The sequence below is a fragment of the Trachurus trachurus genome (genome assembly GCF_905171665.1).
Source record: "Trachurus trachurus genome assembly, chromosome: 23".
NCBI lineage: Eukaryota > Metazoa > Chordata > Actinopteri > Carangiformes > Carangidae > Trachurus > Trachurus trachurus.
Genome location: NC_139912.1, coordinates 21,705,635 through 21,726,740, shown reverse-complemented (window position 1 = coordinate 21,726,740; position 21,106 = coordinate 21,705,635). Strand labels below are relative to the sequence as shown.

The following is a 21,106-nucleotide window of genomic DNA, read 5'->3' as shown; positions in this document are numbered from 1 at the left end:
CATTAACAAAAAGGACCTCAACCCCAGTTCATCTTCTTCAGAATGAGGCCTCAGACTTTAAAGACACAAACTGCTCTCTGAATGTCATTCAGTTCCACATGATAACATGTGGCCAGTTAAAACACGCTGGGAGGGAGGGACTTGTCGCTGATTGATATCTACAGTAGCCAATACAATGGAATGTACAGAATGTCAAGCACCACCTACAGTCAACAGTCTGTTGTAAACTGTGTTACAAACGGCTAACGAGTAATCAAAAAAGTTATGTTTCTCCCATTATAACGCCGTTTTACCGTTACTGACAATACAATGTGCCGTTACTTGACTCAAGAAGTCCCGTCACAAAATAATACACCTGTTTAAGTGCACGTTTTCAGTCCATCAACTGGTCGGAAAAGGCAAGGCAAGGCAATTTTATTTATATAGCCCGTTTTTACAAACAGTTTGTCTCAAAGGGCTTTACATGGCATCATAACAACATCCTCTGTCCTTAGACCCTCACATCCACTGAGGAAAAACTCCATGGAAAACCCTTTTAACAGGGAAAAATCAAAATCGGAGAAACCTCAGGGTGAGCAACAGAGGAGGGATCCCTCACCCAGGACGGACAGACGTGCAATAGATGTTGTTACAGACAAGAAAACAGTTTATGTCACAGAATGTGCGAAATATGGAAATGTTAGCAAGAGTTGATGAAGGCAGTCTCTGGTGAGGGGGGGGGGGGGGGGGGGCAGGGAGAGCTGGCCAGCTCAATGGGGAGGACTGTAGCTGTTTATCTGGAACTAACCAACTCACTCACTATTCCTCCACACAGGCTGGCTGCTGTATCACTCCGCCTCTTCCAAACACTGCTGATCCAAACAGCTGATAGGTGGAGTGATACAGAGCCTTGCGGAGGCTGCCTGTGCGGAGGAATACTTAGTCAGTTGGCAAGTAGATAAACGGGGGTCAGGGTTAAAGCTACAGAAATTTCAAGACAATACACCGTCAGGTCCCTTTATGAACCGCTGCCAAGGCTTTTTGCCTTTATTCGATATACACAGTAGAGATAGACAGGAAAGGGGGAGGCAGAGAGAGGGGGAATGACATGTAGGAAAGGGCTGCCCGACCTGCGGTGAGGACTGTAGCCTCTACATGGGGGGGCCGCTTTACCCACAGTGCCACGCACCACCCCTACTTTACTTTTTTAATTAGTTACTTTTATGATGTAGTAACTCAGTTACTAACTCAGTTACTTTTTGGGGAAAGTAATGAGAAACTATAACTAATCACTTTTTAAAAATAACATGCCCAACACTGGTTACACTGGCAGAAAATATAGTTTAGTTTGGGGAAAAATGTAAAAATTTGAGGAATTGGGTTTAATTAAAGCAGAAGTGAGTGATATATTTGTGTTAATATAAGTCTTAAATAGTTATATCTTCCGACAGCAATCACTTACATAGAGTGTTTGGACTGAAACACGGGTCTCTCAGTCCCTCTGCTCTGCTCTGAGCCGAAGAGAAAACATTTATCGTATCCTACAGTTTTTATCCAATGAGGAGAGAGAACGGCATGCAGGGCTGTGTGTGCAGCCAAGGAACGCTGTGAATGTGGTGACGTAGCGACGAGGACTGTTATGGTGCGTTCAAGGAAACTCGTATTTTTCCGACCGTGAAGTGGTACCAGTTCGATCTGGTACGAGTTCACCGGTCGGAAGTTACGAGTGGCCGTTATAGTGACTTTCACCGGTAAAACAGGTCGGAAAAACACGAGTGGGTTGCCTGAAACGCTAAAAAGTCGTAAGTTGTGACTTGAAGCTGTAATTTACGATTTCAAAAGCCTGCCTGGAACGCAGCATTAGCGAAAACGACCGGACCACTCACTTCTGCTTTAATGCAAAATTAGGCCCGCCCACAAGTGCAGGATGAGTCATCAAACGACTGAATCCACTTTACATTTTTTTTGTTTGTTTTACATGAATTTAGTTTGAAGAGAAATAAATGAACAATCAACATGTGGATACAGAATCACATTCAATTCAAAGTAATACAGAGTCATTTATAATAAGGTTTAGCAAATACAAAACATATTTAATTCAAAAGCTACACCTGCAAATTATACGTGCCGTCCTTCAGACTGAAGTGATGATGAATAGTGAGCATTAGGTGAACTCCTAAGACCTGTTGTGTTTCTAGAACTGCTGGAGGGAACACATGAAAAATTGTTAAAGTCAACTTAACTTTGCTGCGTTTCCTCGACATTAATCAGCCTGTTCTGGGCCGTCGCACTGTGCTAGATAAGAGTACGCAAGTTAATGTCAATCAATCACTCTGGAAGCCTGGGGTGAGGACAAATAATGCCTCTTGTATTACATTTTTAGAGACGAGCTCTATTTAAATTTAGTTGAAAGATTATTATTCATTTATTTAAATTACATTCCTTTTTTTTCCCCCCTCGTGCTCATCTCATGTTCTAGTTTCCTCAGTAATGATAGTGGTCCCGCCCTTTAATATAGGTTTCAGGGGCATCTCTCTTGATGCTATACAATTACCTTCTTAAGTACTGATAAGAGGTACACAAAGAGAGACATTTTTCAAAACTTGGTGGTACTGCACCATATCAAATAACTATTAGCTGTGAAGGCCGAGGCAGAGAGTGATCAGATAGGACCAAACTTTGTACCGGCTTTATGAAAAGACACTGAGTCAGCCATAGTGGGGATGCTCCAAGAATGGAAAAGTTGGTCCTGGTTAAAGTGATAATGACAGGATTTGACTGTCCTGAGGCTTCCATATGATTTGCCCATTCATCCATCCATCCATTCATCAGCTATACACCATTTATGCGTGCAGGGCTACGTAGAGGGAGCTGGAGCCAATCCCTGCTGACATTGGGCAAGGGCAGGGTGCACCCCAGGCAGGTCACCGGTCCATCACAGCACCAACACAGAGAGAGAGACGAATAACCTCACATACCTATGGGCACTTCAGAGTTGCCAATTAACTTAATGTGCATGTCTTCCATATGTGCATGAAGCAGGTCATCTGATACCAGCAGCAGCAGGATGATCTATGCTGTAACAGAATGGGTGGAGCAGCTGTAGCATTAGCACTTATGCTAACTGCTGATCGGCGGGCGCTAACCCTGGGCGGAGGGATACGCGAGTTGGTTAGGTCCAAATAAAAACTGCGTTTTTCCTGCACTTTGAAGGGCTGGAAAAAAAATATTATAGTGAACAATGGAACTGTGTATTTTTTTTTTCAGGTAAAACCTCTTTTAGGCCGTGAAAATAGGTTGTTTCTTTGGGTCTGTTCACAACACTGTATGTTGTAAATCTCTGGGCAGGGCTATGGGCTGGCGTTGCTAACGGGAGGAGTGCAGAGAGTCTTCTACTGCAATTAAAGTACTTAGGGGCTATTTGTAGATCATACAACCCCACTTTAAAAAAATGCTACTATCCCTTTAACATTAAACTGTGCTATAGAAAAGTCATAGACAAATGCATTGATTTGTTTTGTCTAATTTGTCTAATGTATCATCTATTTCCACCTTGAGCCAACAATTAATGAACAGGTGATTATTTTGTAATGGATATGAGTTTTTAAAAATGAATGTTGTTTTCTGTCTTCTTTTTTTTTTACTTGATTTTTTAGGGAAAAAGTTAGTAAGAGGTTCAGGTGTTGTTGAACACAGAATCATTCCTTTGTTTCTTTAATTAACGACCATGGCAGAGATGATGTGTAGTGGATACCCACTGCCATCCCAAAAGAACTGCTATCTTTTTCCCCCTGACACCCCCCCACCTCCCCACCACTGTAAAAATACAATAAAGCAACCAATGATTCTATCGCAGGGCGAAGCCTGGCGGTGAACCGGAGAGCCGTGCGTCTCCTCTTGAGCTAAATCAACTTACCGAGACCTGAAACTGTCATGTTCTGTATGACTCAAATTACAGTGTTGTGGAGTTGCACTACACCTTCAAAGATGGTGATTAAATTATGGGAGAACAGGGACGGGGGATGAGGTCTGGAGGAATTAGAAAGTGACTGAAATAGAAATGAGATCACTGGAAGTTTGGGTGAAAGCTTCGTGAACGTTTCCATTTTACAGAACATGATAAAGCCCCATAGCAGGTGACACTATGAATGAAAAACACACTGTGCAACCAATGAGCTCCTCGTTATCTATATCAGATGCCCTTTACTGTACATGTAATTCTCACAATCACCAAGAAGGTCATTCAGACATCAGTAGGGGTGGGGGGAAAATCAATACAACATAGTACGCCAATATTTTGAATGGCAATTTTTATACTTCTTTGACACTTAGTAACAAATGTTTTTATTTTGAAATAGAGATTGTGTTGTCTTCTGTTAGTGTAGCGTTTAGACGTTAAAGGGACAACGAGGAGTTTCTATTCGGTTATAAAAAAGTCTCACGTTAATGTGGATGAATCTCCGCTACCCACACTTGTTAATGAGCCCATTTCCATAAATATATCGCTTTGTCTCTATCATTATTTTGTTATTATTAGTGGCGGCGGAAATGCTGGTCGAGCCGACCAGCGTTTCCTTCGTGGCAAGTCATGAGAATAACGCCGCCGAATCGCCGTTTATGGTCGGAACTATGACGGTATCTGATCTTATCTGGTATCCGTCTTCAAACCTCTGACTTTAATTCTTGATGAATGAAAACATGAGTCCGTCTTGCGCCGGTCAAAGAATTTTTACTGTAACGTTTCCGGTGCAGGCGTGATGCTGCTGGTTTGTCGGGTTTGTCTCCAGGTGAGTTAGTGTGAAATGATTCAGATGTGTTTCCAGTTCACTGTCAACACCAGAGCTGCTGCTCGTTAAATACGGTTAGCGTTAGCTTAGCTTTAGCTACTAGCCGCTCCCTATAGGCGTACCTGGCAACCAGTACAATTGAAGGTTGGAGCGAGAGCGGGCGAGTGTGAGTGTGACACCTACTGGCCGGGAGGAATTCAACTTGTAGCTTACACCTTTAACAAAGTTTTCACTTGGACACACTGTGGAAAAAGCTAATAAAGCACAATATATCACTGCATATTGCAATATTTCTAATATTACAATAATAACGTATCGAGACACAAGTATCGTAATAATATTGTATCACGGGGCCTCTGGTGATTCCCACCCCTCGACGTCAGATCATCCAAACACACACAACTCCTGCAGAGGCGACATCAAAATGTGTAAGACCCTACATCAGATTAGCTACGAGTGGATTTGTGACTTGTTGACGTGGGATATGAAAGTTACTGCATCGGAGATTCTCTTTGGATGTGGATTTAAAGCCTGTGGTAGAGGATTGCTGAGTAAATGAGCCGTGGAGGAGGCTCCAGGATCAACAACAAACCTCTTAACCATCAATTATTTGACTGTTTCAGGTTGTAGTTCTCAGTCATCCAGGCAGCTGCGTGGGGTCATATAAAGGCCTAAGTCATAGTCAGTACACAGGGACTCGGGAGTAACAGAGGGAATAAATTAATTCCCCCTGGAGTGCGAATCTCTTATGAATATGACTTAGACTAAGACTGGCCGTTTACAAAACGAGACCCACAAGGTCTACACCACACCACGAATGGAACTAACATGAATTTAAAACATACCCATATCCCATTACTGCCAATCTGAATTGTATATGAGATTCACTAATCTGCTTTTCTGAGGCCAAGTGTGATTTGCTTTTCTAAGATGCACAAGAGTAATTCAAGTTAATACTCATTTATTCATTCATTTTTTATGCATTCACTAATTCCTTGTTAGACTTGTCTGCCCTGGAGTGGTCATTTACAAAGTACGGCAGTGTCTAAAAACTAAATAGCATTAAAATTCAAGCAGAAAGCCAAAATTCCCACAGTGTCAAAGCATTTGTTCTTTGTCACCTAAGGGAAGCTATTTGATATTTGGCATCATCGATGTTTGGCAGAGTTCGAGGAAAACTAGAACTAAACACAGTGAGGCCAAACAATAATGGAGACATGGTGAGATAGAGGCAAGGATAACCTTTTCTTCATCAGAATAAAAGTAAGGCTGCACTACTTTAGTTTTCAGCCTTGAGCTGATGTTGTGAAATTGGCTTTTCAAAAAAGAAAAAAGATGGCTCATATGTTTATGAAAATTGAGGGAGAAAATGAAAAAACTTTTTTTTTTCTTTTGGTATTTGTCTCTGTGTAAAGCATTATGGAGCTTTGTGTTTTTGGAGCTCCAACAGCCTAAAGCGAAGGGCCGGATTGATAAACACTATACTGCAATATGGTGCGTGTCCATTTTATTTTGAAATGTCAGATGGGGGGGAAAAAAAGATGGTGTGTTTAGGTGTGGAAGCTGAAGATGTAGCCTACTTAAAAACCAACCACACGGTGAGAACTGCTTTTGTTATACAGGTGCATCTCAGTGACTTAGAATGAATTTATTTCACTAGTTCAATTCAAATAGTGGACTGAAATATTTCATGTCTTTATTTCTTTTGATTGTAATGATTATGGTTTACATTTAAAGCAGAAGTAAGCGATCCGGTGGTTTTGGCTAACTTCCTGTCAGCAGATGGAGTTAGCAGTCCCCGCCCTCGTCCCTACGTCACCACATTCACGCGCATCCCTTGGCTGCACACACAGAGAGGACCGCCCCTTTATGCCGTTCTCTCTCCTCAATGGATAAAGGTTGTAGGATACAAGGAAAGTTTTCTCCTCGGCTTACAGCAGAGCAGAGTGACTGATCGACCCGTGTTTCAGACCAAACACTCTATAGAAGTGATTGCTGTCGGAAGATAGAACTATTTAAGACTTATATTAACACAAATATTCCGCTTACTTCTGCTTTAATGAAAACACAAAATTCAGTAAATCAAAAGAAATAGGTGACCTAAATGATGTCACACTCTAATCAGCTAATTAACTAAAAAAAACCTGCAAAGGTTTCCTGAGCCACATGTTTTACCCCCCAGTGTTTTCACAGTAGAAGTTTGAGGGAATCACTTTGTGGTGAATAAACATCATGGTTTATTTTTTTGTGAAACTAAATTGTTCTTGTTGTTTTTTTAAGGTGGCTGAAATACTGAAATACATTTGTTCTCATTCATTTCTTATTTCTGAGCTTCTGTGCTGCTTCTCCAAACCGCGAGTGCACTGACCCAGACCTACTGCAGGTTACACAGGCTGTGGATACGTATAAGTGCTTATACAGCCCAGCATCAAGCAGGCTGAACTCTCACTTTACCAGCCTCCACTGCAACACGCTGCTGTCTTCCATATACTGTAACACCAAAGCCTCAACAGCTGCATTCAGAAACACACACACACACAGTGTTTAACACAACGTTCCCAACTGATCATCGTAGCAACACAAAGCTGAGGTAATTAAGCTGTTCGTTTAAATTAGCTGTGGCTTTAAGTTAGAGGAGTATCCTCTAGCAACATTTAATAATTTAGTCTAGTGTAAAGCTTTTCATACATTTTTAAATCAGTGTTTCTGCATTTTCCAATCATACATTCACAGCTATGTGTTTATATTATTCAGTTCTTCAACTGTGCTCTTATTGACTCATTTTTATGAGACTGCTTGACACAGGCACATCACAAACACTGTGATTCACATCATTAGGTTGTTCATGTCTCAATGGACATTTGGCGCGTAACAGAATGACACGTTCCACTTTCATCATGCTTCTTGGTTTTTATATTAGCAAACAGCGGTGGTTTCTTCTGGTTGAAATAACAAATGGTGATTATGGTTATGTCAGTTATTATTGCCAACTAATAATAACTCTACAATGGTTTAAATGATTTTTTTTCTTTGCTGTTGTCTGGTTAATGCACTCCCTGCAAGGTGGCGCCTGCAAATAGCACAAAATCCTTTGTGTGACATATCATTTTCCGGCAATGCGACTAGTTCAACAAGACCAGCAGAGATTAGGGAAGGATTCAGATTTGATATGCGGATTTTCTGCTAAACGCTACAGAAGCCCTGTACTGCCCCGGCTGAAGAAACATTTCTGTTGGTGAAGGAAGTTTTCAGGCTCCGAACTCCAAAGCCTCAGACCAGAGTGTAAAAAAAAAAAAAAAAAGTATGTGGACAGGGTGGCTACATGCCGTTAGCCTTATGGCCTTTTTTTATATTTTTTTCTATCAATACGGTTTTATTCTCTCTGCTCTGTGTGCAGCTCGTCCAGACAAAGCACTAAAGACCCCAGAAACTCACCAGTTCTCTCGCTGTCGGACAGATAAACAGAGCGGAGACGGAGGAGAGAGAGGTGAGAAAGGGAAAAACAACAGTCAAGATGGAGACCCGGCTACAAAAACAGGTCAGAGATAGAGAGAGAGGGAGTGTGTGTGTCTGTGTGTGTGAGCCAGCTGAAGCACATTGTTCCTGTCTCACACATTCAGGTCTCACCTCCAGCTGATGCCTCCTGCAGCCCGGTTCCTTTCACAACTTATCACATTTCCAGCAACCTCTCCCCACTGCCAAGGAATTTACTTTGCCAAATCTAATAATTACTTTGCAAGACCTTGGCGACAATTGCATTATGAGAGAGCGTTCGCATGTACGTATAGTCTCCGGGACAGCAACCCCCAGTCAAAATTGTCAATTTAATCATAATTAATAATGGCAGCGTCGCAGCATTTCAATCCTGCGAGTCAAAGTCATTAAAAATGGCTCCGAGAACTCCAGGACTATACTGTCTGGAGGAAGTAATCAACTTTGGACAGGCCTCAGTAATTCATTAATATACCACCTCCGCAACAAAGAGGGGGAGCGGCTAGGTGGAGGGGGAGGGGGAGGGGTGACTTTGTCTACAGGACATTTGTGTCTTTAGACTCTCTGGGATAACTCTGGATGTTTATAAGTTCAATCAAGATGTATTTTCTTATCAGTGGTGAAGGAGAACTATTAAAAAAACATTATTCCAGTTAGACTAATAAGTCAAACGATGTCAGTTATGATCTTTTTCAGAAGTGAGAGTCAGCTGGGTATATCAGCAGTCGGATTTTGGTGTCAGGCATTTATTATGTAAAAGCATGATCACTGCTTTTTGACCAATGATTGAGCGCTGCAGTCAAAAAAACGACCCCGAGCTGGGCCCCAAACAAGTTAGACACACACACACACACACACACACACACACACACACACACACACACACACACACACACACACACACACACACACACACACACACACACACACACACACACACACACACACACACACACACACACACACACACACACACACACACACAGGTCTGAAACACCCAATGATGCTGAAGTACACAACTGATGATGTATCCCCAACCTATGCTGCGTTCAAGACAATTTGGAAGTAACCAAGAAGTCAGAACTCCAACTTGGAAATTTCCTATTATAAATATCATAGTGTTTGTAGGAGAAAAAAAAACAGTGGATGCCTGAAAGAAGTTTGAGATTGTGGCTGATTTCTGAACATGAAAGATTTATGTTTATTTTGGAAGCAGATGAAGATGTGTGAAAACATCGACAAATATCTTTTATTACGGTTCCATTCTATTGAACGATGAGGACCGCCATGTAGCATTGATGCCGCTGAAGTCAAGTCAAAAAATCAGAGCTCCGAGAGGATACCCAAAAAATTTCTCCCACTGAGCTATACAAGACATCCCAACAACCTTTTCATCTTATATGATGCCATTCATATTTTGTCTAATCATTGTCATTATGGACACATGGCAAAAAAGTCTAAATATGCACTTGCATATAAGTACCCATTGAATATCAGAGATCCATAAGGATTCATTGTTTTTGAGGAGTAATCTACATGGCCAAAGATTAGCATCTGCCAACATGTCACTTCATCAGCTGTACTTATCAAACTCTTGTTGTGTGCGTACCTTGAAAGCTCCCGACCGACAGGTAAAGCCAGGTGAGTGCCGGGATGAAGACCAGGGCGAGGGAGGCCGCCAGGAACTTCCTGCGCCCGCGACACATTACCAGCATCCTCTGGACCAAGGCAAACGCAAAGAGAGGTGAAGTGACCTCTATGTGGGCAGCAGCTGTTGTCCAGACCGATTCATTGCACTGGAAGAGAGGAGAGAGAGAGGAGAGAAAGAGAGGAGAGAGAGAGAGAGAAGGAAAAACTAGGTTAGAGAAGGAGTAAACATTTTACATCCTGTATAGACACAATTACAGCTTAGCAGGCAGCTGCTGCTGTTGCCAAAGCGCTCTGCACTGCATCGAGTGCTTGTGCAGATAGTGTTCACTGAAAGAACAGATGGCAGCATGAGACCGGGGAAATGCTGAATAATGTTATAGGTTATATTTAAGGAATATTTCAGGATTATTAAAACATCACCAGATCTTAGATTTCCATTCCAGGTTGTCTTCCAGATATACATTTTTACATATTTTGATGTAATATTTTAGCTTACATTTATTTTACTCCCAATGTGCTACATACAGTACATCCCATATCAGTTGTAGATTTTTTTATACCAAATGTAATGCAGATATAACATTGCAATTACACAATTTGGAGGATCAGTGCATCATCACCAAATATACAGTATTACATAGATAACATGATATGTACTCTTATGTTATCTCACTGAGCTTTGTGATGATACACTGGGAATACTATGGTGTGTCTTCTTTTAAAAATATGCCACAAGCCATTTCTTTTCTTGCAAGCTTTTAGTTGGTTGTTCTTGTGTGTATCAGTGTTTGGCAATATGAGGAGCTGTATGTTATTATGTCTTTTATCATGTCATTATCCTATGTGTCTTTTATGTCCTTTGTCAGTATCCTTCATGTCTTTTATCATGCTCTTTTGTCATTATCTCTGTATTATTATTTTGAAGCACACTGAGTCTACGCCTGTTGTATGAAATGTGCTGTATATATAAATGACTTGCTTACTTACTGCCAGGATGTGAAATATTTAATCAAAAACTGAAAAATGGGAGTGTTTGGGGGATAAACTGAACAGGAATTCCAGATTTGGTGATGCTTAAACTATCCTGAAAATATTAGGAAATATTATCACTACATGTCGTTGGACAAATGTAGTTAGGAAAATTTGTTTTATCATGGGATTAACCAGGAGGTGCATCACGACAATATGAAAACACTGGACCTAGCAAGAACCAAAACATGTTAAAGGGATAGTTCAACATTTTGGCAAATTGGCCCATTGCCATAATCGCTATAGCCATAGCAGTAGGTTTGTTACCTTTAATTGTCGGTGCAAGCTATTTTTAGAACGGCGGAGCAGAGCGGCAGGCTGCTCAGGGCTATCATGGAGGCTAGGGGAATTTCTTGGTTTCTCTCATCAAACTAATCAAATACAAAATCCCCAAATTCCAAAACGCTTTTGTGGACAAGTTGTGACCTGCACATTCACCACGCTATGAGATAATAACAGAACATTACGAAACGGAGCCGTTTTCGAGGTAAATACAGGGTAAATGCAGAGACTGCTTGCTGAAAAACTGTCCCTGAACGCAACGCACTGCGGTTTTGCATGAATTTACCTCTAAAACAACTCTGTCTCGTAACGTTTCGTTATTATCTCATAGCGTGGTGATTGTGCAGCTCACAACTTGTCCATGTTTTGGAGTTGTTGGATTGTGTATTTGATGAGTTTGATGAGGGAAACCAAGAAATTCCCTTAGCCTCCATAGCATAGCCCTGAGCAGCCTGCTGCTCCACTCCGCCATTCTAAAAATAGCTTACACCGACAATTAAAGGTAACGAACCTACTGCTATGACTATAGGGATTATGGCAATGGGCCAATTTGCCAAAATGTTGAACTATCCCTTTAACCCTTAACATGTTTAGTGGGTGCTAAGACGTTAATCTTTATGTTGGATCATGTTTTGTGATTGGCCTCTTCCTGCAAATTCCACATGGCTTTGGGATGCAGAGAGATTTCTGGGAATTATAAACTACAATGGTGTCCTGAAATCCCCGGTGTTTGAGCCCCTGATTACACAACAAAAACATAATCTTGGGTCAGACACAGAGAGTCTCCATGGCAGCATCTTATTAAGCTCATCACATAAAGCATAAAAGAATACAACAATATAGATCAGACGTTCAGAAAAGCTGCCAAACGAGCCTGAGGAGACACCCGACGTATCGCGCGCCGCCCGTATCAGACGGTCGCATATCGATCCGACTGGACGACGTCATCAGATTAGTGGATTTCCGGTGTGATCCGGGGCAGAGTAAACAAGTCTCACTGTGTGATATTAATCAAAATCATCTTTCCCTTCCAACAACATTCCCCCAATTTATCTTGACCAAAACAGCCCGGGGATGAAACATGATACCTCCGGCTGCACAGTGGAGGCCTGCACAGTGCACACACACTCACACACACTCATACACACAACCCAGGACACCAATTATCATACTGTCACCCTGTAGGACGCTGCACAGGGAGCCCATTTCACAAACGGGAATAGTATTTCCAACGCTCCCTCAGCGCCTACACTGAATCTCCAAGATTTTTTTTTTTTTTCCATAGTGGTCTGGTTCAGTGCGAAGAGCTCAGAGTGAGACCGTGGGGTTAAACGAGGCTGGAGGAGATTAAACAAGTCTCTCAAGTATGACAACCGGCGCTTTGATATGCTGTGAATCATTTCAGTGGCTCCTTAGCCTTTGACCCCCGTGCGATATTAGCTCTTCACTGGATGCTGTGATTTAAATTGCAAATGCAACACTGAAAGGCATTTATTACCACATCCAAGTGAGGTGTCAGACCACACAGTAAGCAGCTCCAGTCATGCAGGGACACGGGGGAGAAAAGACATTATGTTGCAAAAAAAAAAAAGAGGGGGGGGCTCGGACTGAAGGGGCTTTTTTTTCTCTTTTCTATTTTTTTGGCCCTTGTTATCAGTCATCGGCTTCACTGCTGAGGTGTGACACGATGTCATCAACTGTCACGGCTTTTCAATTATGTTTAGGAGACGGACAGTGAGGTTTCCAAAGGTTAACTCACATGTCTAACCCACTCAACATGTGTCACAACTGTCAACTATGTAGATTCTTAATCTCAACATACTGTATTACAACTAAAAGCCCTGCATGGCCACTTATATATACAGCTGTGCAAACTGGTGGGTTGCACCCTTTCATTTCATTCTATCCATTAGGCTACATCTTTATGCAAGTATTTGTATGTATAATGTGTATGTGTATGTGTGGGTGTGTATATAATCCTGGCATGTACATATGTATGCCTTTGTTTTTCTTCTGAAAATCAATAAAAAGTGATTCACAAAAAAAGAAAAAAAACTGTATTGCATTAGTTAACCTGTACAATAATTATATTAGTGTTAATCCTGATCAGTGTGTTAGCAGTAAAGCTACTTTAAAAAGAACAGTAATGTTAGTCATTTCTGACATATTATATAGTTTAACTGCTTTACACCCTAAAACAGTTATTTAGATAAAGACAATGATAGAAGTAGAGAACATGAAATCTTTTTGGTGGATGCACAATCGTGAGCTTAGAATTATAAGGTACTATCTCTATTTTTTTCAAAATTGGGTTTTTTGCATAATATCATCCATTTGTGGTCTGTTAATGCCTGTGTGGTGTTATTTTTAAATTTTCAACATTTTTGATTAGTTATTCATAAAATACAAAGTTTCTATCAACCAAAACACAAGCCGAGTTGGAATTTTGATGCTCAATATCTCGGAACTACCCTAAACGGAGATAGAACCTTATAATTCTATAAGCTCCGCAATGCTGTTGGATGTAAAATGTTATTTATTAAGTGTTTTGAAGATGGGAAATGTATGCCGATGTGTCGATACGGTGACGTGTTAACTGTATGTGCACGATGATAAGGTAGCAAAAGGTTTGAACATGTCAGCTGAATGGACAGTGATGCAGTGTCTGTATCTTTAGTGACTGAAGTATGGCATCACAGTGAGGGTAACACATTCATTCTGGAGCCAGAGAGACTTGGTGTCCTTCTATTTAATTAAAAAGAAAAACATACTGTAAAGATGTGCATGCATCAGCAATCACCCAAAATAAGTTTGGGAATATCAGCACATCAGGTATCAGCATAAATCCAATGGGCTTCCTATTTTTTTTGGAACTAAACGCAAATAGACACTTCGGTCACACGCAAAACAGCATGTATGTACAAATTTGTATTTAAGATTTCTTAAAATGATTTAAAAACAAACTCAAATCTGAAATGTGTTACGATTGTGTATCTATCTACAGTATTAGACTTTCAAATCAACAAATATTGGAGATTCCTGAACCCGAGACTGTCTAACAGTCCACTGTCTGTTCTATAAATCTAGAGTTCATTTGAATTAGACTGATAATCAGATTAACTCTTTATCCACAGTAACGGTGGCATCTCATTTCGTGAGGCTTAGGCTACTCCGCCCTCAACCAGACATAGTCCATGTAATTCTTCCTCATGTCCGTCCTCTGAATGATCAAACCTCTCCCTGAGTCACTGCGGCTGCCGCTGGCCATGTTTTTCAAAGAAAAGTCCAACCCTTTATCAAGTGAATATGAAAGGAAACACAGCTGGTAACCCTTGAAAAACCCCCAGTCCTTCAGTCCTTAGTCAAAGTCACCTTGCACCATAAAAGCCTCAGACCTTCATACACCTGAAAAACATGCAGAATATGAGCTGGAGAATAACATCTGATCATTTCTAATCTTCCTCTCTGCAGATCGTGACGTCCATGGCCTGGCCTCAACTTTATGCTGATTGCTACTGATGGAGCGAGCCTTCTGTAAGTTGATAGAAAATGGAATTTTATATCAACAGCTCAATATTAAATTGCTGTGTGTTGACACTAAAAGTGGTGAGCAATGATTACAGAGGAATGCTTTATTGGTTGAAAAGGGCCAGGGAGAAACACTCTGAGAATGGGATTGAATTGTCACAGTGAGTGAAGGCCCTGCTCGGAGGTGGTGCATTAACAGAGGGCACAATCATGAAGCCATTCTGACAGAGTTATTATGAAAGATAGTCTTCAAATGAAAGGAAAGTAGAACTGTAATGGACAAAGGTACAGAACATGAACACAAATCAATTCATTCCCTCCCTGGGTTCATTCAAATTCAAAACTATAAACTATCAGTGCATTTCAATAATCCATATGTCACGACTGACACTTTATTTACAGGTGAGGACTGAAGGCCTATCAGTTTGCCTTAACTACAATAGTTAGTTTTGGTTATGTGTGTGTTTCCTCTCTCCATGCTGTGTAACTGACTCACTTTTACCACACTGTGTACTGTGGATTATCTGGGACAGTTTTTACAGAGAGACTAGCTGAGTTTACATGGAGCCAGGGCCGTTGTATAGGGGAGAAAGGTGATGATAATTCTAGGGGCCCAGCGCCCAGTGGGGCCCACAAAAAACCCCAGTAGTCTAATCTTTGTATGACTGAATTATTCCGCATAAGACCCTGCTACTCATAGTAATGCTGCATTAGCATCAAAACAAAGTAGGCTAAATAAAAAAATAATAATACATACGTAGTCTAAGAAAAAAAGTGGAAAAGTCAGGGGCCCACTTTAGTATTCTTTCAGGGCCCCAGAATTCATAGCAACGGCCCTGCATGGAGCCAAATATTCTGATTAGAATCGGTTTAGATGCCCAAACTGAAAGAAAATGCTTTTATGCTTTTCTTTTTTTCAGTATTCCTGTATTTTATTGTTATGTAATACATTTGTACTAATTATGTGTCTTGTAACCTTGGTTTTGAAAGGTGCTCTACAAATAAAATCATTATTACTATTACATAAACACCTCACTCAGAATAAACAAGCCCAAACCAAATGGAAAGTTGGGTAGAATATTCATTTTCTCAAACTTATCAAAAGTAAACTTATATCATGTAAACGGTGAAACGGATAGTTGCATTCTTTCTGTGCATGCTCCGTCTTGACGTAAATGCATAGCAACGTTTCTTCACAATGCTTGAAAGTGTCAAAACAATGACAACTGCGCTACTCAGACCATAGATAGATCTCCATCTTTGATCAGTCACCTTATGTTTCCATCAATCTGCGCTTGGGCTCCGAAAACTAAAACCTGACCTGGCCCGACACGCAGCTGCTGAAGCCTGGACTTTACGAACTCAGCCCGAAATTGGAAAAAAAAAGAAAAAAAGAAAACCTAAGACCTTTGTCATTTGTAATTAATTTCAGCCCAAACCCATCCAAACCAGTGCATCCTGCAGGTTGATCGGGCCGGACTGTTCTGAATAAATGCAGTGGCACATGTAAAAATCAGATCAGAATAGATCACGCCACATATAAACAGTTGACATGAAAGTTTCTTTCAGAATGATCTGAATCAGTGTGCATGTAAACCTGGCCACTGTTTCCCATTCAAATCTGTCATTTATTCAAAAGCCTGACCTGTGACCTGTTTAACCAACAAGCCTCAACTAGTGCAGGCTTATCCAACTGGTGGCCCCTCAGGCCATCTCTAGTTTTTCAATCAAGTCTCTTTGGCCTGCCAATCAATTGCTTAATTACATAAACCATCATCTAAACCAGAGATTTGTATTCACAGGTGGAAGCCAGGTGTGATTTGTTATGCTATAGCAGCCCGGAGCCCACTCAGAGTCAGCTGAATTATACATGAACATGGTTTAATGATGAAAAGCAACTGTTGGTTATGGGTGTGATGTATGGAAAATTACCGTCCAATAAAAATACTGTCAAATGCTAACTGCTGTTAATACAGATAACTCCTAGTGATGGTTCATAACAGTGATTTGTTCAAGACAATGCTGTTCCAAGCAGGCTGCATTGGCGTACATATCAGAAAATGAAGCAATGCCTCTGCAAGGCATCAGATCCACAGTCAAGTTCAGTTCATCCTGAACTTTCTTCCATTCTCTTTGCTCTCTGCTGGTGTTTGTTTACTCTTTTTGTCACTTAAAAGACACAGAGATGTGACAGATGTCAGAATCAACCAGAGGAAACGCCAGACGGCTGACACGCTGCGCTTCAGAACACTGTGTTTACTTCTTTTTAAATATCGCAGCTTGTATTTCACAGAAAATCAAATGAACCACTTGACCTGATTACTTAAAGGTCAATTTAATTTCTTCCTAATATTTAGGCGTCCTTAACAATGTGGTAAAACTGAAGTTTTGAAAATGTGGTGGCAGGTTCTGTCAAGTGTTTATAGGCCTACACAATCAGAATAACTATAGCCCTGGCCATTAGCTTTCAACGACTGGAGTGAAAGAGTGAATAGGCTTATTGTACAGTCTATGTGAGCTATGACTCCTGCCTGTCATCTGCCGTTTCCTCATCTTCTAATTTTGTCCATCATTTCCCTGCTTTGTGAAAGACCATTGTCTGCACAGATAATGTTGCGAGTGCTGTGTTTGAAGACACGTCTTTATCCGAGGCACCGGGTGCGTCTCCGCTACAATACATACAGTACATCTTTATAATGACTCCCGCCGCTGAATCAGAACCGTGGTAAATATCATGAAGTCGCAAATTACACGACTTTGCAGAGGCATCGTCCCCGCTGTGGACCTCTGGCTGAGCTCAAAGCGTGCCAGACATGCTGTTTTTTGGTTCAATCGGCTTTCCGTATAGCCACCGTCCCGGCACATGAAGGCTGTGAGAACCGGCGAGCGACAGTGAAATATTCATCGTGTGCAGCTGTGACTGACTGAGTTCAGACACCGTGGTTAGAGAGACACGCAGGCTCGCTGAGCTAATTATTGTAGAAAAAGCTGTGTAAAAAAAAAGAAGAAAAAAAAAACATGGAGTTGAAGCTTGGGGCTGTTAAAATGATAAACGTCGCTGGTCGTTTGTCGAATTGGTTGTCACTAATTAATGTTTATTGAGTCAGTAACTCCATGTCACGTCTAAACTGCACTTGGCTGCTGTCGCTCTGCGTCCGCTCCACAAGAAACCGTTAGCACTTGTCAAAGATGGTTTTTGAAGGAAGAGGCTCCACTGCAACACCAGCGATAGATCAGTGTTCCTTTGGTTCACTTCCCAGGGTCTGAGATTAAAGGAGACATATTATGCCCCCTTTCCACAAATGAAAATAGTTCCCAGGTGTCTTAAAGACATGTCTGTGACATGCTTTGGTCAAAATACCCCAAGGATCAAACATCACAGCTCTTTTCATCCTCTCAAAACAGCCCTCTTCAGAACGGCTGGTTTCAGTGCCTGTCCCTTTAAATGCAAATTAACCACTTCTACCAGTCCCAGGTAGGTTGTGGTATTATGCAAATTCGAATCCTAGTTACGGTACATCACTAAAAACAACTGAGGGAACAGCTCATAAAACCACGTGGATTTCAACCTAGGGAGCCTGCACATTACAGATGTTTTTGTCAATTCTCACATTTTGGGGGCCAGAAGGCAAGACAAACACCTAAATATATGTTAAAGAGCCTTCAAAAGGCAATATTTCCATAATATGTCGCCTTTTATATTAATATTATTGAATGTATTGGTTTTACTGTTATTTACATATATTTTACATGGTTATGAGGGTTCCTCAGGAAATTAGGTCATAAAGATGAGGAAATTAACAGGTGGTGGAGGCTGTAATGTTTTTTGTCCGCTCCTCTTTTTTGTTATTTTTTTTATGACAAAAGGTGAAAGTTTGAGTTTGTGGGTGCTGTGCCTGAAAGTAAAATAACGTTTGTGTTTGATTGACATGATTGGTATCAACTCAGTGAGTCACGACCACAGGACAAAAGACAGTGGCTAAAGCTGGTTAGAGGTCTCCTTATGGGTATGGAACCATGACCATCAGTATTTGTTCATTATCATCTCTCCTAATTACAGAATTATCAAATAAAAACAGAATGAAATTATCTATATAGCAAACGTATTATATTTTACCTGTTTCTATCTCCACATATCTCCTACCTGAGGAAAAACAACGGTGGCCCTGAGAGATCAATGCACTGACGCTTAACCAAACAAATGCAAATATACCCTTCCCCTTTTGAATCTATCAACATAAAATAAAAAACAGTGATGCCCCTGCTGGGACACGGCTGCTTTTCAATACTTAGATCTTCAAATGTCACAACTGGACATTGAACGAGCCACAGCCGGATTCATCACTGTTTAGTGTCCCCTGGAAACACTTCCGTTGTGTGGTAGAAGTGAATTTACAGAGTGCGCGTTGTCAAATTGATAAGGATGCTTTCTGATTTTGCACCGTCTTTGCCTATTTGCATGCATTCTCTTAAGCTGCTGTGCCTCGAGGTTTCAGGGACCCTATAAAAAACGCTGAGGCTGCTGGAACAACTCCTCAAGGAAACACCGTTGTGATCCACTGTTTCACTGTGAACGCATGAAAAACAGAAACCTTCTCAGAGAGAGAGAGAATGCGATTCATTTGTGATGAGCTGCTGCAAAATATTAAACATTTGTGCTATTTGTAATAGCCAAAAGCTCCTCACTTAGACACAATTATAGCTTATTTATGAGCCAGACTTACGGTACACAACTAAATTAGGTACATCCCCAGTCAATATCTCTATCGACTGGGGATGTTGAGTAATTACAAATCCTGTCCATTTAATGCAGTTTTATTCGTTTTAAGGCAAAGCCCGAGAGGAATGAAACCAATTAATTTAAGAAACAAATGTTTGCCTAATTGAGTCGCAATAAAAGATCTATAAAAACCTGCTGTAACGCAAGTCAGCGCAACCTTTATTAGAGAAATTCCACTCCTTTATTTCTTTAATATCTTGTGTGTCTGGCTTTATTTTTAATGACAGGGTTGAACTGCCTACAAGCATATTTTTATATATATATATATTTATATACTATATCCAACTTAAGCAAAATTAGTCTGCAGGTTTATGTTTTCCAGCGTTTTCAATGCAAGGTTGCTAAAATAAGGAACTGTAGCTGCAACTCCAAACCACTGATGCTGCTGCTGCTCTGTTCTGTTCTGCTTCAGGTTACACCCAGTAGCTATCTGATGCTCTGATATCCTCTCTCATTTTTATGGGAGTCTGGTTTCTGTTTGTTGAGGCGGGTTCTTCCCACGGGGAGCCGTCTTGCATTAGACAGAACGCAGGCCCTAGACCGAAGAGGCTGAGGTGTTCACTGGGTAATTCACAACCTTATAAACTCACCTTAGTTGCACTAAGGATGAACTTTGGAGTCTGTATTTCAAATGTAGCCATCATCATCAATACCCTTCACTTACTATAGGACGGCACAACTTTGAATCATTTAACACTTTCTAGATATTAAACTAGGCTACACTCTACTGCTCTAAATAGCCATGTAGTTAAAGAATATGTGGGCAATGTTGGTTTATAAGAGGATGATATGGGAGGATTATAAATTCTTTGAACAATCAACAGTAAAGCCAAAAAAAACCCCACTATTGCTACTGTACCACTTCCCTGGAAACACAATGTCTAGACTAACAGGGAGAAACATCAGTATTGTACTGTACCTTGGATATTATGCTTTAAATGCTTTAAAACTGCCAGTTTTTAGGAGTTGGCACTGGATATTTGGTCATATGCTGTCTGTAAGATATTTCCTGATTAAATCATAATTTTGATATGCCACATTATTAAACAGAAAGTAATGTCATTGACAGCAAGGCTGTAAAACTGGCTTTCTATTGAATTAAACCAACCAACAATATACTTTGGAGAGTCATTAAGATGTTGATTGCTTCTGCTTTCCCTTCAAATTACAGACTAAATTAAAATTACATTTATTAAAACCTTTATTAAAGAATAAAGGCTTTTGTGACAATCCAAAGCTAGAACCATATTAATACAGTATTATGGCTTAAGTCCAATATCATCAATGTTACTATTCAAGACTTAAAAATCCTCATATATTGTCCAATATTCTTTCTTAACACCAACAAATGCTTTCATACAAATCTGTTAAATGGATATTGTTGGAGGACTGGTTTTATAAGACGTATTGAAATCAACTGTTGCTTCAGAATCAGAATGGGCAAACAACCAATCAAATAACAGGGTCTGCACTGGTAAGACATAGAAATGTTAAAATAAAGGGGGTCATTTGGGACAAAAAAGAAAAAAAAAACTTTTGATAAGACTATGTTCTATTAACTCAGCTAAAATGACAAAAA

General features: G+C 40.6%; 1 protein-coding gene across 1 annotated transcript in view; it reads right to left on the bottom strand.

Moving 5' to 3' along the window:
• The window catches only part of large1 (LARGE xylosyl- and glucuronyltransferase 1), a 158,827-nt gene that overhangs the window by 113,442 nt on the left and 24,279 nt on the right, over positions 1-21,106 (bottom strand). Inside the window, exon 2 of the mRNA XM_083999601.1 lies at positions 9,868-10,054. Coding sequence (XP_083855727.1) covers positions 9,868-9,973 — 106 coding nt within the window. The 5' untranslated portion in view covers positions 9,974-10,054. The remainder of the gene's footprint in view (positions 1-9,867; positions 10,055-21,106) is intronic.